The sequence below is a fragment of the Lethenteron reissneri genome, chromosome 68, assembly GCF_015708825.2.
Source record: "Lethenteron reissneri isolate LAM-NWPU_2019-01 chromosome 68, ASM1570882v1, whole genome shotgun sequence".
In the NCBI taxonomy this organism is placed as follows: Eukaryota; Metazoa; Chordata; class Hyperoartia; order Petromyzontiformes; family Petromyzontidae; genus Lethenteron; species Lethenteron reissneri.
Genome location: NC_083846.1, coordinates 1,189,808 through 1,214,009, shown reverse-complemented (window position 1 = coordinate 1,214,009; position 24,202 = coordinate 1,189,808). Strand labels below are relative to the sequence as shown.

At 54.5% G+C, this 24,202-nt stretch overlaps 2 protein-coding genes across 2 annotated transcripts in view; one reads left to right on the top strand and one right to left on the bottom strand.

Moving 5' to 3' along the window:
* Positions 1-23,442, top strand: part of LOC133360295 (von Willebrand factor-like) — a gene marked incomplete at its 3' end in the record, with an annotated part of 41,478 nt that extends 18,036 nt beyond the window's left edge. The window contains exons 11-26 of the mRNA XM_061578938.1: positions 168-355; positions 6,552-6,690; positions 8,177-8,277; positions 10,396-10,618; positions 13,088-13,303; positions 13,727-13,988; positions 14,497-14,588; positions 15,402-15,577; positions 16,475-16,578; positions 17,899-18,037; positions 18,824-19,000; positions 19,654-19,800; positions 20,207-20,347; positions 21,570-21,668; positions 22,364-22,520; positions 23,231-23,442. Of these exons, the coding sequence (XP_061434922.1) occupies positions 168-355; positions 6,552-6,690; positions 8,177-8,277; positions 10,396-10,618; positions 13,088-13,303; positions 13,727-13,988; positions 14,497-14,588; positions 15,402-15,577; positions 16,475-16,578; positions 17,899-18,037; positions 18,824-19,000; positions 19,654-19,800; positions 20,207-20,347; positions 21,570-21,668; positions 22,364-22,520; positions 23,231-23,442 (2,573 nt within the window). The remainder of the gene's footprint in view (positions 1-167; positions 356-6,551; positions 6,691-8,176; positions 8,278-10,395; positions 10,619-13,087; positions 13,304-13,726; positions 13,989-14,496; positions 14,589-15,401; positions 15,578-16,474; positions 16,579-17,898; positions 18,038-18,823; positions 19,001-19,653; positions 19,801-20,206; positions 20,348-21,569; positions 21,669-22,363; positions 22,521-23,230) is intronic.
* Positions 23,443-23,557: 115 nt separating this feature from the next.
* LOC133360294 (von Willebrand factor-like) overlaps positions 23,558-24,202 on the bottom strand; it is a 27,603-nt gene continuing 26,958 nt past the window's right edge. The window contains exon 6 of the mRNA XM_061578937.1: positions 23,558-23,563. Within this exon, the coding sequence (XP_061434921.1) occupies positions 23,558-23,563 (6 nt within the window). The remainder of the gene's footprint in view (positions 23,564-24,202) is intronic.

The window sequence follows — 24,202 nt, the reverse complement described above, 5'->3', positions numbered from 1 at the left end:
AATTGATTTACATTTTTTTCCTCACTGTACGAAGGCCGACACGGCACACGAGGGGGTGTTTGGCCAGCACCACGCCCGGCCGCCTTTGTCTCCCCAGTGACGATGTTTACTACGCACCGCACGCTCCCCCCCCCTCCTCCTCCTCCCCACGCCCGCGACGCGCGCAGGCGAGTGTCTGGTGACGGGTCACGCGCACTTCAGGTCGTTCGACGGCCGCTTCTTCTCGTCCCGCTCGGCGTGCGAGCACGTGCTGGCCAGAGACTGCACAGGGCAGCAGCAGGGGCAGCAGCAGGGGCAGCAGCAGGGGCAGCAGCAGGGGCAGCGCGCCTTCTCCATCTCCAGCGAGAGCGTGCGGGTCAGACGCACACAGACATACACACACACACAGACACGCACAGACACGAACACACAGACACACGCGCACGTACACACACATGTACACACACTCACACACATACACGGAGACACAGACACACACACATACACGGAGACACAGACACACACACACACGCGTACTTACACACACATACACACACAGAGACACACGCACACTCACACACATACACACACATACACGCACACACAGACACGCACACACAGACACACGCACAAGACAAAGCTCTCCCGTATAGCCTTAACAGACTGTGAGGGCAAGTGCTGTTAGCGAGCACCTATGAAGGCCGGCAAGGCACACGAGAGGGTGGGTGGCCAACACCACGCCCGGCCGCCTTTGTCTCCCCAGTAGTAATGTTTACACACCGCACCAGGAATCGAACTAGGGCGGTCTGGTTCCTAGCGCAGCACACTAACCTCTACGATGCCGCTCCCTCACACACACACAGACACACGCACACACATCGACATATACACACACGGGAACACACACACACAGACACATAGACACACACACACGGGCACACAGACACACACACAGACACACACACGCACGCACACAAACACACACGCACACACATCGACATATACACACACAGACATACACACACGGGCACACAGACACACACAGACATACACACACACACAGACATACACAGACACACACACACGGGCACACAGACACACACAGACACCTAGAGCATGCGAGTCAGTCGTGAACAGGATAGTGATTATGCTGAATTTTACAGATGTTATTATTGTTATGATAGGAAAATGAGAGTGGTGATGATTCTACTGCTGATGCTGATTCTATCAATTCTATTGATTATGCTGTTGATGACGATTCTACTGATTCAGCTGCTGATTCAATGATTATGTTGTTGATTCTACTACTGCTGTTGATGATTCAACTGATTCTGCTGTTGATGATTCTACTGATTCTGCTGCTCATTCTACTCATTATGATGATGATTGTGATTCTGATGCCGATTCTACCGATTCTGCTGATTCTACTGCTGATTCTACTGATACTACTAATTTTGCTGATTCTACTGCTGATTCTGCTGACACTACTAATTTTGCTAATTCTACTGATTCTGCTGACACTACTGATTTTCCTGATTCTACTGATTCTACTGATACTACTAATTTTGCTGATTCTACTACTGATTCTGCTGATACTACTAATTCTGCTGATTCTAATTTTTCTGATTCTACTGATGCTGCTAACACTACTGATGCTGCTGACTCTACTGATGCTGCTAACACTACTGATGCTGCTGACACTACTGATGCTGCTGACACTACTGATGCTCCTGACACTACTGATTCTGCTGACACTACTGATGCTGCTGACACTACTGATGCTGCTAACACTACTGATGCTGCTGACACTACTGATGCTGCTGACACTACTGATGCTGCTAACACTACTGATGCTGCTAACACTACTGATTCTGCTGACTCTACTGATGCTGCTGACACTACTGATGCTGCTAACACTACTGATGCTGCTAACACTACTGATGCTGCTGACACTACTGATGCTGCTGACACTACTGATGCTGCTAACACTACTGATGCTGCTAACACTACTGATTCTGCTAACACTACTGATGCTGCTAACACTACTGATGCTGCTGACACTACTGATGCTGCTGACACTACTGATGCTGCTAACACTACTGATGCTGCTAACACTACTGATTCTGCTAACACTACTGATGCTGCTGACACTACTGATGCTGCTGACACTACTGATGCTGCTAACACTACTGATGCTGCTGACACTACTGATGCTGCTGACACTACTGATGCTGCTGACACTACTGATGCTGCTAACACTACTGATGCTGCTAACACTACTGATTCTGCTGACTCTACTGATGCTGCTGACACTACTGATGCTGCTGACACTACTGATGCTGCTAACACTACTGATGCTGCTGACACTACTGATGCTGCTAACACTACTGATGCTGCTGACACTACTGATGCTGCTAACACTACTGATGCTGCTAACACTACTGATGCTGCTAACACTACTGATGCTGCTAACACTACTGATGCTGCTGACACTACTGATGCTGCTGACACTACTGATGCTGCTGACACTACTGATGCTGCTAACACTACTGATGCTGCTAACACTGCTGATTCTGCTGACTCTACTGATGCTGCTGACTCTACTGATGCTGCTGATACTACTGATGCTGCTAACACTACTGATGCTGCTAACACTACTGATGCTGCTAACACTACTGATGCTGCTAACACTACTGATGCTGCTAACACTGCTGATTCTGCTGACACTACTGATGCTACTGACTCTACTGATTCTGCTAACACTACTGATGCTGCTAACACTACTGATGCTGCTGACTCTACTGATGCTGCTAACTCTACTGATGCTGCTGACACTGCTGATTCTGCTGACACTACTGATGCTGCTGACTCTACTGATGCTGCTGACACTACTGATGCTGCTAACACTACTGATGCTGCTAACACTACTGATGCTGCTGATACTACTGATGCTGCTAACACTACTGATGCTGCTGACTCTACTGATGCTGCTGATACTACTGATGCTGCTAACACTGCTGATGCTGCTAACTCTACTGATGCTGCTGACTCTACTGATGCTGCTGATACTACTGATGCTGCTAACACTGCTGATTCTGCTAACACTACTGATGCTGCTGACTCTACTGATGCTGCTGACACTACTGATGCTGCTAACACTACTGATGCTGCTAACACTACTGATGCTGCTGACACTACTGATGCTGCTGACTCTACTGATGCTGCTGACTCTACTGATGCTGCTAACACTACTGATGCTGCTAACACTACTGATGCTGCTGACTCTACTGATGCTGCTGACTCTACTGATGCTGCTAACACTACTGATGCTGCTGATTCTACTGATGCTGCTAACACTACTGATGCTGCTGACTCTACTGATGCTGCTGACTCTACTGATGCTGCTAACACTACTGATGCTGCTGATTCTACTGATGCTGCTGACACTACTGATGCTGCTGATTCTACTGATGCTGCTAACACTACTGATGCTGCTGACTCTACTGATGCTGCTAACACTACTGATGCTGCTGACTCTACTGATGCTGCTGACTCTACTGATGCTGCTGACTCTACTGATGCTGCTGACACTACTGATGCTGCTGACTCTACTGATGCTGCTGATACTACTGATGCTGCTAACACTACTGATGCTGCTAACACTACTGATGCTGCTGACTCTACTGATGCTGCTGATACTACTGATGCTGCTAACACTACTGATGCTGCTAACTCTACTGATGCTGCTGACACTACTGATGCTGCTAACACTACTGATGCTGCTAACACTACTGATGCTGCTGATACTACTGATGCTGCTAACACTACTGATGCTGCTAACTCTACTGATGCTGCTAACACTACTGATGCTGCTAACACTACTGATGCTGCTGATACTACTGATGCTGCTAACACTACTGATGCTGCTGACACTACTGATGCTGCTAACACTACTGATGCTGCTAACACTACTGATGCTGCTAACACTACTGATGCTGCTGACACTACTGATGCTGCTGACTCTACTGATGCTGCTGATACTACTGATGCTGCTAACACTACTGATGCTGCTAACACTACTGATGCTGCTAACCACTACTGATGCTGCTAACACTACTGATGCTGCTGACACTACTGATGCTGCTGACTCTACTGATGCTGCTGATACTACTGATGCTGCTAACACTACTGATGCTGCTAACACTACTGATGCTGCTGACTCTACTGATGCTGCTGATACTACTGATGCTGCTGACTCTACTGATGCTGCTAACACTACTGATGCTGCTAACACTACTGATGCTGCTGACTCTACTGATGCTGCTGACTCTACTGATGCTGCTAACACTACTGATGCTGCTAACACTGCTGATTCTGCTGACACTACTGATGCTACTGACTCTACTGATTCTGCTAACACTACTGATGCTGCTAACACTGCTGATTCTGCTGACACTACTGATGCTGCTAACACTACTGATGCTGCTGACTCTACTGATGCTGCTAACACTACTGATGCTGCTAACACTACTGATGCTGCTGACTCTACTGATGCTGCTAACACTACTGATGCTGCTAACACTACTGATGCTGCTAACACTACTGATGCTGCTGACTCTACTGATGCTGCTGACACTACTGATGCTGCTAACACTACTGATGCTGCTAACACTACTGATGCTGCTGACACTACTGATGCTGCTGACACTACTGATGCTGCTGACACTACTGATGCTGCTAACACTACTGATGCTGCTGACACTACTGATGCTGCTAACACTACTGATGCTGCTGACACTACTGATGCTGCTAACACTACTGATGCTGCTAACACTACTGATGCTGCTAACACTACTGATGCTGCTGACACTACTGATGCTGCTAACACTACTGATGCTGCTGACACTACTGATGCTGCTAACTCTACTGATGCTGCTAACACTGCTGATTCTGCTGACACTACTGATGCTACTGACTCTACTGATTTTGCTAACACTACTGATGCTGCTGACACTACTGATGCTGCTAACACTACTGATGCTGCTGACACTACTGATGCTGCTAACACTACTGATGCTGCTGACACTACTGATGCTGCTAACACTACTGATGCTGCTGACACTACTGATGCTGCTAACTCTACTGATGCTGCTGACACTACTGATTCTGCTGACACTACTGATGCTACTGACTCTACTGATTTTGCTAACACTACTGATGCTGCTAACTCTACTGATGCTGCTGACACTACTGATGCTGCTAACACTACTGATGCTGCTAACACTACTGATGCTGCTGACACTGCTGATGCTGCTAACACTACTGATGCTGCTGACTCTACTGATGCTGCTAACTCTACTGATGCTGCTAACACTACTGATGCTGCTAACACTACTGATGCTGCTAACACTACTGATGCTGCTAACTCTACTGATGCTGCTAACACTACTGATGCTGCTAACTCTACTGATGCTGCTGACTCTACTGATGCTGCTAACACTACTGATGCTGCTGACTCTACTGATGCTGCTAACTCTACTGATGCTGCTGACACTACTGATGCTGCTGACACTACTGATGCTGCTAACACTACTGATGCTGCTGACTCTACTGATGCTGCTGACTCTACTGATGCTGCTGACACTACTGATGCTGCTAACACTACTGATGCTGCTAACTCTACTGATGCTGCTGACACTGCTGATGCTGCTGACACTACTGATGCTGCTGACTCTACTGATGCTGCTAACACTACTGATGCTGCTAACACTACTGATGCTGCTAACACTACTGATGCTGCTAACTCTACTGATGCTGCTAACACTGCTGATGCTGCTAACACTACTGATGCTGCTGACTCTACTGATGCTGCTAACACTACTGATGCTGCTGACTCTACTGATGCTGCTAACTCTACTGATGCTGCTGACACTACTGATGCTGCTGACTCTACTGATGCTGCTAACACTACTGATGCTGCTGACACTACTGATGCTGCTAACACTACTGATGCTGCTAACACTACTGATGCTGCTGACTCTACTGATGCTGCTGACACTACTGATGCTGCTGACACTACTGATGCTGCTAACACTACTGATGCTGCTAACACTACTGATGCTGCTAACACTGCTGATTCTGCTGACACTACTGATGCTGCTAACTCTACTGATGCTGCTAACACTGCTGATTCTGCTGACACTACTGATGCTACTGACTCTACTGATTTTGCTAACACTACTGATGCTGCTGACACTACTGATGCTGCTAACACTACTGATTCTGCTGACACTACTGATGCTACTGACTCTACTGATTTTGCTAACACTACTGATGCTGCTGACACTACTGATGCTGCTAACACTACTGATTCTGCTGACACTACTGATGCTGCTGACTCTACTGATGCTGCTAACACTGCTGATTTTGCTGACACTACTGATGCTGCTAACACTACTGATGCTGCTGACTCTACTGATGCTGCTGACTCTACTGATGCTGCTGATACTACTGATGCTGCTAACACTACTGATGCTGCTGACTCTGCTGACGCTGCCGCTGGCGGTGTGCAGTGCGGGGAAGACCCGTCCGCCGTGTGCTTGGAGGCGCTGAGCGTGTCCGTCCCCGAGCTGGACAACGCCACGCTGCGTCTCTCCCACGGCGGTCTCGTGTCTCTGGGCGACGTGGACATTCGCCTGCCCTACCGCCACGGTGAGGGGGGGGGGCACGGGGGGACCACGTGGGGGGGGGGGGCATCAGCTGTGGAACCGCAGCCCCAGAGGCAATCCTAGGCAAGAGACATTTCAACCGAGTCAGACAATATCGGTCACCCCGTGCCGCTGATAAATCTCAACGTTCATCCCACAAAGTCCCATCACACGCGAGAAACACGGACAAATCGACATTTACCCCCCGTAGTGAAACGGCTGTACGCCATACGGACCTAGACACTGCACAAGAACACGGGCTAAACCGTGTGCGCTGACAGCCTTGACGATGAACTTGACAACCTGGTCCATGTCTTATTAATACTACTACACTATTAACACATTCCTGCGGAGGGAGCTGGTAGGAACGTTGGGTTGCTCGGTCAATGGCCAGGGTCAACGGCGGCGTGGTGTATTCCGCAAATATGGCCGACTGTGAGGGCGGGCACAAGCCGGCGTGAGTAGGTTACACGTTGAGTTTTATAAGGGCACCACGGGGTGACCAGCCCCTCCCCTCCCCACCCAGCCCAACCCTCCCACCCCCCACCCAGCCCCACCCTCGCCAACCAGCCCCTCCCCACCCAGCCCCTCCCCACCCTCCCCACCCAGCCCCACCCCACCCAGCCCCACCCAGCCTCTCCCCACCCTCCCCACCCAGCTCCTCCCCACCCAGCCCCTCCCCACCCAGCCCCTCCCCACCCTCCTCACCCAGCCCCTCCCCACCCAGCCCCTCCCCACCCTCCCCACCCAGCCCCACCCAGCCCCCCCCCCACCCTCCCCACCCAGCCCCTCCCCACCCTCCCCACCCAGCCCCTCCCCACCCTCCCCACCCAGCTCCTCCCCACCCAGCCCCTCCCCACCCAGCCCCTCCCCACCCTCCTCACCCAGCCCCTCCCCACCCAGCCCCTCCCCACCCTCCCCACCCAGCCCCACCCAGCCCCCCCCCCACCCTCCCCACCCAGCCCCTCCCCACCCTCCCCACCCAGCCCCACCCAGCCCCCCCCCCACCCTCCCCACCCAGCCCCTCCCCACCCTCCCCACCCAGCCCCTCCCCACCCTCCCCACCCAGCTCCTCCCCACCCAGCCCCTCCCCACCCAGCCCCTCCCCACCCTCCTCACCCAGCCCCTCCCCACCCAGCCCCTCCCCACCCTCCCCACCCAGCCCCACCCAGCCCCCCCCCCACCCTCCCCACCCAGCCCCTCCCCACCCTCCCCACCCAGCCCCTCCCCACCCAGCCCCTCCCCACCCTCCTCACCCAGCCCCTCCCCACCCAGCCCCTCCCCACCCTCCCCACCCAGCCCCACCCAGCCCCCCCCCCACCCTCCCCACCCAGCCCCTCCCCACCCTCCCCACCCAGCCCCTCCGACTGGACGCCTGTAAAAAAGAATAACTTCATAGCTCATCGGATTCCTCCAGTATAAATCCACATTGTGATTCTGATGAGTAAAAACAAGAGGCTTCACAGGGGAACGTTGTCTCTGTCCTCCAGGCCGCGTCTCGGTGTTCAACTCGTTCCCAACGGGCGTGAGGCTGGCCTACGGCGACACGTTTCGCCTCGACTGGGATGGACACGGCTCCGTGAGGCTCAAGGTGGGGGGCCCGCGCACGCTAGACCCCCGGGGTGGATGTGTTTGGTGGATCGCACGGAGATTCAAGCTGACAAACTGTACCAGATTGGGTTTGGCCGGGACGGTGCCGGTGGCTTCACAATGGCCGTGTCACGATTTTGTCGCTGCTTAATAATTGTTTTTATCTTCACGGTCGACTGATCAAGTAAACTATGAACTATCTTCTTGGTTCTTTCGGTAAAGTCACGTAAGTTGTGGCCGAAACGTCGTGAGAATTATTTTATTATGTTTTATTTTATTATTTTATTACCTCCGTTCTACGTGACTTTACCGAAAGAACCAAGAAGATGAATCCCTGCAGTCACGAAAGCTTTAAATCGAAAATTAAACTGTAAACTATTTTTTATTTGACTAAGGCCCATTGAGCTATATGGCTCTTTTATGGAAGCGACCTGGCCACGAATGATAGCTCAACCACGTGGCTTATCATCATCACGTGGACATTTATAGCCACAGCCAAATACTCTGAATGTGCGATGTTGATTCTTAACGTGGAGGGAAAAACCGGAGAGAGAGACGCAAATTCCAAATATACAGCAGCAGGCGTCAGGGTCGGGATCAAACCCATGACCTCCTGCACAGCAGGCGAGGGAGTTAACATCTCATAGCCACCGCGGGCAAAGTGCAAAGATACCTGAGTAGTTATGATCACCACCCTCACCATCACCACCTTCACCACTCTCACCATTAGCTCACCATCACATTCACTGCAAAATTCACCACCACCACCCTGACCACCACTCTAACCCTCACCACCCCCCTGACCCTCTCCATCACCACCACTCTAACCCCCACCACTACCGTGACCCCCACCACTACCATGTCTCTCACCACCCCTCTAACCCTCGCTACCATGACCATCACCACCATGACCCTCACCACACAACTCTCACCCTCACCACCTCTCCCACCCTCACCACCCCTCCCACCCTCACCACCCCTCCCACCCTCACCACCCCTCCCACCCTCACCACCCCTGTCACCCTCACCACCCCTCCCACCCTCACCACCCCTCCCACCCTCACCACCCCTCCCACCCTCACCACCCCTCCCACCCTCACCACCCCTCCCACCCTCACCACCTCTCCCACCCTCACCACCCCTCCCACCCTCACCACCCGTCACCCTCACCACCCCTCTCACCCTCACCACCTCTCTCACCCTCACCACCCCTCTCACCCTCACCACCCCTCCCACCCTCACCACCCCTCTCACCCTCACCACCCCTCCCACCCTCACCACCCCTCCCACCCTCACCACCCCTCTCACCCTCACCACCCCTCCCACCCTCACCACCCCTCCCACCCTCACCACCTCTCCCACCCTCACCACCCCTCCCACCCTCACCACCCCTCCCACCCTCACCACCCCTCCCACCCTCACCACCCCTCCCACCCTCACCACCCCTCCCACCCTCACCACCTCTCCCACCCTCACCACCCCTCCCACCCTCACCACCCCTGTCACCCTCACCACCCCTCTCACCCTCACCACCTCTCTCACCCTCACCACCCCTCTCACCCTCACCACCCCTCCCACCCTCACCACCCCTCTCACCCTCACCACCCCTCCCACCCTCACCACCCCTCTCACCCTCACCACCTCTCCCACCCTCACCACCCCTCTCACCCTCACCACCCCTCTCACCCTCACCACCCCTCTCACCCTCACCACCCCTCCCACCCTCACCACCTCTCCCACCCTCACCACCTCTCTCACCCTCCCCACCTCTCACACTCACCAACTCTCCCACCCTCACCACCCCTCTCACCCTCACCACCCCTCCCACCCTCACCACCCCTCTCACCCTCACCACCCCTCACACTCACCAACTCTCCCACCCTCACCACCCCTCTCACCCTCACCACCCCTCTCACCCTCACCACCCCTCTCACCCTGCCCACCCCTCCCACCCTCACCACCCCTCCCACCCTCACCACCCCTCTCACCCTCACCACCCCTCCCACCCTCACCACCCCTCTCACCCTCACCACCCCTCACACTCACCAACTCTCCCACCCTCACCACCCCTCCCACCCTCACCACCCCTCTCACGCCGCCACCACCGTGGCCGCCCCAGCTGAGCGCACAGTTTGCGGGCCGCGTGTGCGGCCTCTGCGGCAACTTCGACGGCAACGCCGGCGACGACCTCCGCACCCCGGCGGGCCTCGTGGAGGTGCGGCCCGGCGACTTCGCCGACTCGTGGCGCCTCGGCGCGGCCTGCGAGGCCTCCCCCGGCACCGCCGCCTCGGAGACCCCAGCGGGGGCAGCAGCAGATCCCTGCACCCTCAACGCCAAGCGGGGTACTGATACTACTACTACTACACACTCCTACTACTTTACACTACTACTATACACTACTACTATACACTACTACTATACACTAGACCCCAGCGGGGGCAGCAGCAGATCCCTGCACCCTCAACGCCAAGCGGGGTACTGCACGTACTACTATACACTACTACTACTATACACTACTATACACACTACTACTATACACTACTACTATACACTAGACCCCAGCGGGGGCAGCAGCAGCAGATCCCTGCACCCTCAACGCCAAGCAGGGTACTGCTACTACTACTACTATACACTACTACTACTATACACTACTACTATACACTACTACTATACACTAGACCCCAGCGGGGGCAGCAGCAGATCCCTGCACCCTCAACGCCAAGCAGGGTACTGCTACTACTATACACTACTACTACTATACACTACTATACACTACTACTATACACCACTACTACTACTATACACTACTACACACTACTACTATATACTACTACTACTATACACTATTACTATACACTATTACTATACACTACTACTGTACACTACTACTGTCTCGGCCTCACTGTGCGCTGTGTTGTACCACTATCTGAGTAGTTATCCTCGCATTCAATAAACCTTCAGAGCCAGGGTGAACATCCGACTCCAACGTATTTAATGAATGAAACGAGATAAAATTGATGGAAAAACACAACACAAAATACAGCATCCATTAATACTTGCAATATCAATACAATGAATGAACACTGCAGCATCATCATAACATTGTCTTAGATAACATGAATCTCGACAATAGGACCTGGATAGGCCAGGCACCTACATTAGCATTGAATAGCTATACAACAAAGAATAAGCCACAGTGTTAAATGTCACTTTGTGTAATCACCATACTGCAGCCTAAATGTACAGTACTGCATCTAACACTGAACTGTGGATGAGATACTTCTTCATCCTTGCTCTCAAGATCGCATCAAAGTTAGATGGTCACAAGTCTGACTCGACTTATTCAACTACACATAGCTTTCACAATAATGCAAGTGGCAGGCTTCGTTGTTAACTAGGCCCCATATTCATCGTAACAATTTACCAGCATTATAAAGGCATTTACAGCATTATAACCGCAATCCTAACATTATAACAGCATTCCCAGGATTATAAGAACATAAACGAACTTTCAGACAATGCTTCTTAAAGTCCCACAACAAACAGATGCACCTGTCTTCACTGAGACGCTACTTGTGCCTCCATTTTGTATTTGTGTAATGGCTGACACCCCCGCCTTGCCTCGTGGCTTCGAGATCCTGAACTCGTAACTTGCTGGTCACGTGACCAAACTCAACACCATCCTATCAGGAAGTCCCTGTGTAAACACCCCCCCATATCTGCCGTGGGGCAGAACAACTACTATACACTACTACACACTACTACTATATACTACATGTTACTATTATATACTACGACATACTACTACATACTACTACTATATACTACATATTACTACTACTACTAATATATACTACTAAATACTACAATACACTACTACTATATCTTGACTTAAAGCTTTCGTGACTGCAGGAATTCATATTCTTGGGTCTTTCGGTAAAGTCACGTAGATAGGTTCAAAGAAAATAACAAAACTACTACTATACACTACTACTACATACTACTACTATACACTACTACATACTACTACTACAAACTACTACTATATGCTACTACGTACTACTGCACTACTACATACTGCTACTACTGCTGCTAATACAACGTACTGCTACTACTACGTACAGCTACCGATACTACTATGTACTGCTGCTACTACTACGTACTGCTACTAATACTATGTACTACTGCTACTGCTGCTACTACGACGTACTGCCACGACTGCTACATACAAATTCGTACTATTACTACTACGTACTGCTACCGCTTCTGCTACATACTGCTGCTACGCTAGGTAGTGCTGCGTGATACACGCGTCACATTTCTGTCTCAGTGTGTGGGTCTCCCCACCTCGTGTGTGTGTGTGTGTGCTCTCTATCTATCAGCACTTGCCCCCAAAAGTCTACCAAGGCTATAATGAGTTAATGATGACGTCATCCTGCTGCTGCTCTATATAAGAACGGGAGACACAGCAGAGCCTCACCATTCTGGCGAATTGCCCGATGATGCTGATTGCAATTACCAGCGAAACGTCGTACTACTCAAATTGTAAATATTGTTGCTTCAACACACCGGTGGGCTAAAGCAGTGAACTATTTGTCTTTGTCAACGTGACACATTTTTACTGATTGGCCGTGTCGGGTGGTGGAGGGTTACGACACATTTATAAATAAACGCGATCTAAACCCAAAAATCGTTGATTATGAATAACATTGGTCGCGAAAGCCTACGTGTTAAACTGACCTTTGTCTTTGTTTGTTTGGGTGTTGATGGACCTGTCTGTCTGTGTGTGCCTCTGCCTGCGCGTGTCACAGCCCGTGACGCCGACGAGTCGTGCTCGCTGCTGCTGTCCTCCGTGTTCGCCCCGTGCCACGCGCGCGTGCCCCCGGCCGCGTTCGTGCGCGCGTGCACGCGCGACGCGTGCTCGTGCCCGCCCGGCGGCGCCTGCCTCTGCGACGCCATCGCCGCGTACGCGCGCGCCTGCGACTCGCAGGGGGCCACCGTGGACTGGCGCAGCGAGCGGCTGTGCCGTGAGTGACGCCTCGTGGTGCGGTGGTGGTGGTGTGGTGGGGAGCGGTGGGTGGTGGTGTGGTGGTGGTGGGGAGCGGTGGGTGGTGGGGAGCGGTGGGTACCCGGAGACCCGAGTTCGATTCCCGTTCAATGGCTAACACCACCACCAGCACCACTTTCACCACCAACACCTTCACCTCCACCACGACCTTCACCTCCACCACGACCTTCACCTTCACCTCCACCACGACCTTCACCACCACGACCTTCACCACCACGACCTTCACCACCAACACCTTCACCTCCACCACCACCTTCACCACCACCACCTACACCTGCACCACGACCTTCACCACCACGACCTTCACCTGCACCACGACCTTCACCTCCACCACGACCTTCACCCGCACCTCTCCCTCCCTCCCTCCGCGTGTGGGTGCCAGCGCCACGCTGCCCGGAGGGTCGCGAGTACTCTCGCTGCGCCTCTCCCTGTAACCGCACGTGCCTCTCGCTGTCGGCGGGCGACCCGCTGTGCCAGCCCGACGAGTGCCTGGAGGGCTGCTTCTGCCCCCGGGGCACGTTCGCCTCCTCCTCGGGGGAGGGGGGCCTCGCCGGGACGTGCGTGGCCGCCGCGGGCTGCCCGTGCCGCCACGCCGGGGAGGTGTTCGAGCCGGGCGAGGTGGTCGCGCGGCACATGTCCGTGTGGTGAGCCGCTCGCTCGGTCCTTCGCTCGGTCCTTCGCTCATTCCTTTGTTCATTCTTTCGTTCCTTCGTTCATTCCTTCGTTCATTATTTCGTTCATTCGTTCCTTCGTTTATTCCTTCGTTCTTTCCTTTGTTCATTCTTTCGTTCATTCTTTCGTTCATTCATTTGGTCATTCCTTCGTTCATTCCTTTGTTCGTTCTTTCGTTCCTTCGATCATTCTTTTTTTGTTCCTTTTTTCATTCCTTTGTTCATTATTTCGTTCCTTCGTTCATTCCTTTGTTCATTCTTTCGTTCCTTCGTTCGTTCATTCTTTCGTTCCTTCGATCATTCCTTTGGTCATTATTTCGTTCCTTCGTTCATTCCATTGTTCATTCGTTCGTTCTTTCGTTCATTCCTTTGTTCATTCCTTTGTTCATTCTTTCGTTCCTTTGTTCATTCTTTCGTTCCTTCGTTCATTCCATGTGTTATCTATATATGTGTGTGTGTGTGCTCTGCGTGTGTCTGCCAGCTACTGCGAGGCGGGGGTGATGCGCTGCTCGGAGACTCACGGCGCGACGCCCGCCCTTGCCACCCTGCGTGGCCCCGCCGCCGTGGAGCGAGGTGCGTGTGTGTGTGCGTGTGTCTGCGTGTGCGTGCGCGCGTGTGTGTGCGTGTGTGTGCGTGTGTGTGTGTGCGTGCGCGTGCGTGTGCGTGTGTGTGCGTGCGCGTGCGTGTGCGTGTGTCTGCGTGTGTGTGCGCGCGTGTGTGTGCGTGTGTGTGCGTGTGTGTGTGCGTGTGTCTGCGTGCGTGTGTGTGCGTGTGTGTGTGTGCGTGCGCGTGTGCGTGTGTGTGTGTGCGTGTGTGTGCGTGTGTGTGTGTGCGTGCGCGTGCGTGTGTGTGCGTGCGCGTGCGTGTGCGTGTGTCTGCGTGTGTGTGCGCGCGTGTGCGCGCGTGTGTGTGCGTGTGTGTGCGTGTGTGTGTGTGTGCGTGTGTCTGCGTGTGTGTCCGCGCGTGTGTGTGTGCGTGCGTGAGCGTGTGTGCGTGTGCGTGTGGGCCCGCACCCCGACGGCTTGCGCGCAACCCGTTGCGTGGCGGTCGTTGCCCCCCCCCCGCCCCGCAACCGGTCGCGAGCAATTGCCGCAACCGGTTGCTTGCAACCGAATTAGCTATTTGTGGACGACTATTGCAAGAAGCTGTTTTCAGCCCCCGCCCTTCCTCCCCTTTCCCTCCCTCTCCTCCCTCCATCCTGATCCCCCTCTTTCCCTCCTACCTCCCCCTATTATCCTACTGCATCCTCCCTCATACCTCCTCCTGCCCCCCCCCTCTTTCCTGGCTACCTCCCCACATCTCCTCCCCCTCTCCCTCCCCCCCTCCCCCTCTCCCTCCTCCCCCCCTCCCCCTCTCCCATGTGTGCCCCCCCCGCCCCGCCCGTAGTGCGGAGGAGTGCCCCGTGCCGCCCCCCCATGGTGCGTGTCTCGTGCCGCGCTGGGGACCGTTCCGCCGTGGGGGTGGAGTGTGCCCCCTCGTGCCGCAGCCTCGACAACGACGCAGAGTGCAGGCGCAGCAGCAGCAGCGGCTGCGTCTCAGGCTGCGCGTGCCCCCAGGGCAGGGTGAGTCGATTGGTGTTGGTGGTGTTGGTGGTGGTGATGGTGGTGGTGATGGTGGTGGTGATTGTGGTCGTGGTGATGGTGGTGGTGGTATTTTCTGACTGTGCGTGCCCCCAGGGCAGAGTGAGTCGATTGGTGGTGGTGGTGGTGATGGTGGTGATTGTGGTGGTGGTGGTATTTTCTGGCTGTGCGTGCCCCCAGGGCAGGGTGAGTCGATTGGTGTTGGTGGTGTTGGTGGTGGTGATGGTGTTGGCGGTGATGGTGGTATTCTCTGGCTGTGCGTGCCCCCAGGGCAGGGTGAGTGGATTGGTGGTGATTGTGGTGGTGATTGTGGTGGTGGTGATTGTGGTGGTGATTGTGGTGGTGGTGATTGTGGTGGTGATTGTGGTGGTGGTGACGATGGTGAAGGAGGCTATCAGCATCGCAGTGATGGTGGAGATGGTGATCGCCATGCTGATGCTGCTGATGATGCTCATGCTGACGTTGATGCTGCTGCTGATGATGATGCTGATGATGATGCTCACGCTGATGATGATGCTGTTGCTGCAGACGGTGCATTGTTGTAAGTGCAGCATCATCAGCGTGTTGATGCTGCTGCTGATGCTGCTGTTGCTGATGATACTCATGCTGATGATGCTCACGATGATGCTGGTAATGATGCTCATGATGATGCTCACGCTGATGATGCCACAGGTGCTGCACGGCTCCAAGTGCATCTGGATGATGATGATTATGCTGATGATGATGCTGATGATGATGATGATGCTGATGATGATGATGACGACGACGACGCTGCAGGTGCTGCACGGCTCCAAGTGTATATGGATGATGATGATGCTGACGATGATGCTGATGATGATGCTGATGAGTACGCTGATGATGATGATAACGACGCTGCAGGTGCTGCACGGCTCCAAGTGTGTGCTGCCTGACCAGTGCCCGTGCCTGCACCACGGCAAGGAGTTCGCCCCAGGGAGAACGGTGCAGGTTGCCTGCAACACCTGGTACGTCGCATCCGACTTCGCTCCGCGCTCGCCCGCCCGCTTACCCTCTCGCCTGGCAACTACTTTTGACTGGGCAACTTGTTGAATGGATTGCTCTTTAGACCGGGTACTTGGTTGACTGCTTTGAGTGTTTGACTGGGCAACTTGTTGAATGGTTGACCTTTTGACTGGGCAACTTGTTGAATGGGTTGCTCTTTAGACCGGGTACTTGGTTGACTGCTTTGAGTGTTTGACTGGGCAACTTGTTGAATGGTTGACCTTTTGACTGGGCAACTTGTTGAATGGGTTGCTCTTTAGACCGGGTACTTGGTTGACTGCTTTGAGTGTTTGACTGGGCAACTTGTTGAATGGTTGACCTTTTGACTGGGCAACTTGCTGAATGGTTGACCTTTTGACTGAGCAACTTGTTGAATGGTTGACCTTTTGACTGGGAAACTTGTTGAATGGTTGACCTTTTGACTGGGCAACTTGCTGAATGGTTGACCTTTTGACTGAGCAACTTGTTGAATGGTTGACCTTTTGACTGGGAAACTTGTTGAATGGTTGACCTTTAGACCAGGCAACTTGTTGACTGCTTTAAGATCTGGACTGGGCAACTTGTTGAATGGTTGACCTTTTGACTGGGCAACTTTTTGACTGCTTTGAGCGTTTGATTGGGCAACTTGTTGAGTGAGGGTTTGTTGACCCAGTGAACTCATGACCGAGTTGCTTCTCGACCAGGAAACTCGTTCATTGGTTGACCTCTGCGACAGTGAAAACTGACAGCTGGTCGACCTGTTGACCGGTTGACATGTGACTGTGAAACCAGTCGAATGGTCTGACCTTTTGACCAAGCAACCTGTTGACCTGTTGACCTCTTGTGGACTGACCGCACCACCCGGCCAGGCCACCCGCCAATTGAGACACCGCCGCTCCTCTGCCGTGTACAGCCTTGGCAGGGCCAGTGGTGAAAATTCCACATTCCTATGGGCGGGGTTGTGGGGGAGGAGGTTTGAGAAGGGGTGGGGGGTCAGGGGGTGACTTTTCCCCACGCAAAATGGTACCCATTTTATCCTTCCCGGCGGGAGCTAGAGATGATGAGGACGATGAGGACGATGACGACGATGACGACGACGACGATCTGAGTCGACCGCCGACATCACCAGGATTCAAGCTCACGGCCTTCCCACCACCGAGCCGACCGACCGACCGTCGACACTCCGCCGTCAAAACGCTGTCTTAGACGACATCGCCGGTGCGGTGACCTCGTCACCACCTCGTCGCCACCTCGTCAACGTCGCGAACTGTCGACCCCCCCCCCCCCCCCCGTCTCTTCCGCAGCCTGTGCCGAGGACGCAGGTGGCACTGCACGGGTCACGTGTGCCCCGCCTCGTGCGCCACCGTGGGGGCCGCTCACTACGCCACCTTCGACGGGACGAGGTTCGCATTCGGGGGCGCCTGCAAGTACGTCCTGGCGCAGGTGAGACACGCACGCAGGTACGTCCTAGGGCAGGTGAGACTCACCTACAGGTACGTGGTGGGGCAGGTGAGACTCACCTACAGGTACGTGGTGGGGCAGGTGAGACTCACCTACAGGTACGTGCTGGCGCAGGTGAGACACGCACGCAGGTACGTGGTGGGGCAGGTGAGATACGCACGCAGGTACGTGCTGGGGCAGGTGAGACTCACCTACAGGTACGTGGTGGGGCAGGTGAGACACGCACGCAGGTACGTGCTGGGGCAGGTGAGACTCACCTACAGGTACGTGCTGGGGCAGGTGAGACTCAGCTACAGGTACGTGCTGGCGCAGGTGAGACTCACCTACAGGTACGTCTTGGCGCAGGTGAGACTCACCTACAGGTACGTGGCGGGGCAGGTGAGACTCACCTACAGGTATGTGCTGGCGCAGGTGAGACACGCACGCAGGTACGTGCTGGGGCAGGTGAGACTCACCTACAGGTACGTCCTGGCGCAGATGAGACTCACCTACAGGTACGTGGCGGGGCAGGTGAGACTCACCTACAGGTACGTGCTGGAGCAGGTGAGACACGCACGCAGGTACGTGGTGGGGCAGGTGAGATACGCACGCAGGTACGTGCTGGGGCAGGTGAGACTCACATACAGGTACGTGGCGGGGCAGGTGAGACACGCACGCAGGTACTCTCACTCTCTCACTCTCTCACTCACCCTCTCTCTCACTCTCTCTCTCTCACGTGCGCCATCCCCCGCTCCCCGTCCCCCCCTCCGCGTGCCCCCCACGGCCCAGGATTTCTGCGGTGATCCCGGTGACGACGCCCGCGGCGACGGTGGCGACGGCGGTGGAGGCGGCTCGTTCCGCGTGCTGGTGGAGAACGCCGGCTGTGCCACGCGACCGGGACGGCGCTGCTCCAAGCGCGTGTCGGTGTTTTACCGCGGAACTCTCGTCGAGATGATGGACGGCGCGGTACGTTCAACGTCTCCTCTCTCTCACTCACTCGCTCACTCGCTCTCTCTCTTCTTTTTTACGATCAGAGGAAGCAAGAAAATGCTCGGTTTAGTCGCCACTTTTCTTCGTTCATCATTTAGTTTGTTTTTCCCATTGCTTTGCTTTATGTGCTCCCCCCCCTGTTTAAATGAAAGATTCGCTTGCTCTCACTCTCGTTCTCACTCTCGCTCTCACTCTCACTCTCTTGCTCTTTCTCGGACCTCTCGAACATGTGCTTGTTAAGAAGGCTCGTTGCCCGAAACGTCGTACGCTTTCTCTTTGTAAGGCCACGGCACCGATACCGACACCCGCCATTCGCCACTAAGCGACTCGGCGCCTGTCATAAATCATCGTTGTTACTCGAACCTTGGCCGTGGGGACCCCCACCGTGACCCTGCCACAACCTCGACGTGACCCCGCCGTGACCCCACCGTGACCTTGGCACAACCTCGACGTGACCCCGCCGTGAACCCACCGTGACCCCGGCACAACCTCGACGTGACCCCGCCGTGAACCGCCGTGACCCCACCGTGACCCTGCCACAACCTCGACGTGACCCCGCCGTGACCACACCGTGACCCCGCCACAACTTCGACGTGACCCCGCCGTGACCCCGCCGCGACCCTGGCCAGGCCCACGTGAGGAAGAAGGCGCCGGAGGGTGCGGATCTGAGCGTGCGGCGCACCGGCGCCTACCTGCTGCTCCTCACCGAGCGGGGCTTCTCCGTGCTGTGGGACCGCGCCATGCGCGTCGTCGTCACCATCGACGGCCGCTACCAGGTGAGGGACGCGCTCACTCGCTCGCTCGCGGGCATCGGTGCATCCGTCCGCCACGTTTACTCCGGCCAGCCAGTCAGCCAGCAAAACTTTTTGTTGTTAATGTGAGCAAGACTCGCAGTCAACATCTCCTAGCCACCGTGATGATGATGAAGAGAGAGACACGCAAACTCCAAATATACAGCAGCAGTAGGCGTCGTCAGGGTCAGGATCGAACCACGACATCCTGTAGACCAGGCGAGGTAGTTAACATCTCCTAGCCACCGTGATGATGATGAGAGAGAGACACGCGAACTCCAACTATACAGCAGCAGGCGTCGTCAGCGTCGGGATTGAACCCACGACCTCCTGTACACCAGGCGAGGTAGTCAACATCTCCTAGCCAGCGTCTTTGTGTGCCGCCGCGCAGGGCAAAGTGTGCGGCCTGTGCGGCAACTTCGACGGGAGCCAGAACGACGACCTGGTGAGCAGCGGCAACGCAGCCGAGGGCAGCGCCGCCGACTTCGGCGACTCGTGGCGCACCGACCCGGCGTGCGCCGCCGCCCCGCCGGTAACGCACCCTCCTCCTCCTCGTCACCGTCACCGTTGTCATCACCCTCCTCCTCCTCGTCATTGACGTCGTCATCGTCGTCATTACGGTCACTGTTATCATCGTCGCCATCGTCACCAGTCACTGTTGACGTCATAATCATCATCATCATCACCGTCACTCTCGTCGTCATTGTTACCGTCGTCATCATCATCATCGTTGTCACCGTCATCATCGTCGTCACCGTCACTGTTGTCGTCATCACGACCGTCGTCGTCATTGCCGTCACCGTCTTTGTCATCAACGTCAGCCTCGTCACCGTCACCCTCGTCGTCATTGTTACCGTCGTCATAATCATCACTGTCACTGTTGCCATCATCGTCGTCACCGTCGTCACCGTGACTGTTGTCGTCGTCATCCTCGTCATCACCGTCGCTCTCGTCGTCATCGTCGCCGTCTCCATCGTCACCGTCGTCATCATCGGCGAGGATGTGGTCATCAATGTCATCGTCGTCATCATGATGGTAATGGCAGCAGCGTCAACGTCATCATCGTTATTTTAGTCGTCATCGTCATCATCATTTTGTCATCCTCGTCATCCTTGTCATCGTCATCATCGTTACTGTCATAATCATCTTTACCATTGTCATTGTCGTCATCAGCAGCAACAGCAGCCATCATCATCATCAGTTGCAGTGTCTGACTATGCAATGTTTGACTGTGCTACCGTTGACTATGCTACGATTGACACGTGCGTGGGTGACACATGTGTGGGTGACACGTGTGTGTGGTGTGACACGTGGGTGGGGTGACACGTGTATGAGGTGACACGTGTGTGGGTGACACGTGTGTGGGTGTCACGTGTGTGGGTGACACGTGTGTGGTTTGACACGTGTGTGGTTTGACACGTGCGTGGGTGACACGTGCGTGGGTGACACGTGTGTGGGTGTCACGTGCGTGGGTGACACGTGTGTGGGTGACACGTGTGTGGGTGTCACGTGTGTGGGTGACACGTGTGTGGTTTGACACGTGCGTGGGTGACACGTGTGTGGGTGACACGTGTGTGGGTGACACGTGTGTGGGTGACACGTGTGTGGTTTGACACGTGCGTGGGTGACACTTGTGTGGGTGACACGTGCGTGGGTGACACGTGTGTGGGTGACACGTGTGTGGGTTGGCACGTGCGCGGATGACTATACTACGGTTGACACGTGCGTGGGTGACTGTGCCGTGGTGGACTCAGCTGGTGCCCGCCTGCAAGGGAGACTTCCGCAAGCGCTCGCAGGCGGAGGCCGCGTGCTCCGTGATGCTCAGCGCCGCCTTCCAAGAGTGCAACAAGCGGGTACCGCTGCGTGGACGAGCGGGAGAATGAATGATACGAGACAATGAATGATACGAGCCAATGAATGAGGGGAATGAACGAGCAGATGAATGACTGACCGAGCGAATAAATGAGGAAAATGAACGAGCGGATGAAATTTTAGCGAGTGCTCAAGTTGAGCGAATGACTTAATGAATGACTGAATGAGTGTCTGAGCGAATGAGTGAAATCAGCGAGTGGGTGACCACGTGAATGAATTAACAAACAAATGCGTGGTCGAACACGTGAATGATACACCACGCCCGGCAAGCCTGCCCCTGCCTCCCCCCTGCCCTTACCCCTACCCTGCCCCTACCCTGCCCCTACCCTGCCCTTACCCCTGCTTAGCCCTACCCTGCCCTTACCCTGCCCCTACCCTGCCCCTACCCTGCCCCCACCCTGCCCCTACCCTGCCCTTACCCCTGCTTAGCCCTACCCTGCCCTTACCCTGCCCCTACCCTGCCCCTACCCTGCCCTTACCCCTGCTTAGCCCTACCCTGCCCTTACCCTGCCCCTACCCTGTCCTTACCCTGCCCCTACCGTGCCCCTACCCTGCCCCTACCCATGACCCTGCCTCTACCATGCCCCTAGCCCTTCTTCTGACCTACCCCTGCCCTACCCCTACCTTGCTACTACCTCTGCCCTGACCCGTGCCCCCGTGCCCCGTGCCCCGCCAGGTGTCGGTGCAGGAGCACCTGGAGTGGTGCGTGAATGAGGCGTGTGCGTGCGAGGCTCCGGGCGACTGCGCCTGCCTCTGCGACAGCGTCGCCGCGTACGCACACGCGTGTGCGCAGGCCGGGGCGCCCGTGCGCTGGCGCTCGCCCGACTTCTGCCGTACGTTCGCGCGAGAACGTCGCACTCGTCGCTGCCCTCGTCGGTATCATCGGCGTCATTATCAGCGTCATCGTTATTGTCGTCATTGTCGTCGTCGGCATCATTATCGTCATCATCGTCATGGATATCAACGTCACCATTGTCATCATCGTCGTCATCATCGTCGTCATTATCATCGTCGTCACCGTTTCTATATTCTCCACCTTGTTCTGCACGGGTTGCCTTCCGTATTTTGTATTCCTCCCATAGCTAAACACAGACACACATACGCACACTCACTCACACACACACTCACTCATACACTCACTCACACACACTCACATACACCCACACACACTCCCCCACATACACGCACACACACCCACACACCTATATACACCAACACACCCACAAATACAAAGTTCCCCCGTATAACCTTAACAGACTATAGGGGCAAGTGCTGTTAGCGAGCACCATGAAGGCCGGTATGGCACAAGAGGGGTGGGTGACCAACACCACGCCCGGCCGCCTTTGTCTCCCCAGTGGCGATGTTTCCAGATCTCACCAGGTACTAATTTGAGGCCGAGTCGACCTAGGGGAGGCCCAGGTACCGGTTCAGATAATCGTCACCGGTGTTTATGGCCGTGAGCGGGAATCGAACTCGCGTGGCCGGGTTCGTTGCACCGGGCGCTGTCGTGACGTGCGGTCGTGCCGCCGTGTTTGCGTCACAGCCGTGTCATGCGACGAGGACTCCAAGCCGCACGGTGGCGACGGCAACGACGACGGTGATGGTGACGGTGACGGTGCGTGCGAGTGGCACTACGACGCGTGTGGACCCGCGTGCCCCGTGTCGTGCCAGTCGCCGCCCATCAGGGACTGCCCCTTCAGCTGCCTCGAGGGGTGCCACCGGCGGTGTCCCAACGGTGAGGCCCTCGCCCCGACGTCGTCACCACCATTGTCAACTCCAGCGTCATTGTTATCATCTTCATCACCATTGTCATCTCCATCATCATTGTTATCATCACCACCATTGTCATCTCCAATGTCATTGTTTCGATTTAAAGCTTTCGTGACTGCAGGGATTCATCTTCTTGGTTCTTTCGGTAAAGTCACGTAGAAGGGAAGTAATAAAATAATAAAAATAAAACATAATAAAACAATTCTCACGACGTTTCGGCCACAACGCAAGCAGCCGTCCTCAGGCGAAGAATGAAACACCACCAAGCTTGGAGCGTATATTTAAGCTGGGTTAGAGGGGGCGAGGTGGGAAGAAGAGCGCCTAAACAAAATAATTTGCATATCAAGAGGAATTCAGCATATGGAAAATGCGTAGGAGGTGGGCGGGGGGGGGGGTTCCAAATCAATACTATGCCCGTGCATTATGCAGGATTAGCAGCATCAAAGGGGGGGGGGGAGGGGGTAGCATTAACAAAGGAAAGGAATGTTAATAGTATGTAGCTGCAGTTACTAAACAACCACGTAAAAAACTAAAGTATAAACTGCATAACAAACTAAAGTATAAACTACATAGAATCATCAGTATACTTACTATACTCTACAATAAGCTGAGTTACTAACAGTAAGTAATACATAAAAAAATTTCTACGTTGTAAAAAATTATATAATATGCTTCCATCTAAACTTTATTCTCTTACATCACACGCGTCTATACCGTACTATATACTGCCATAGGCAAACCCAAC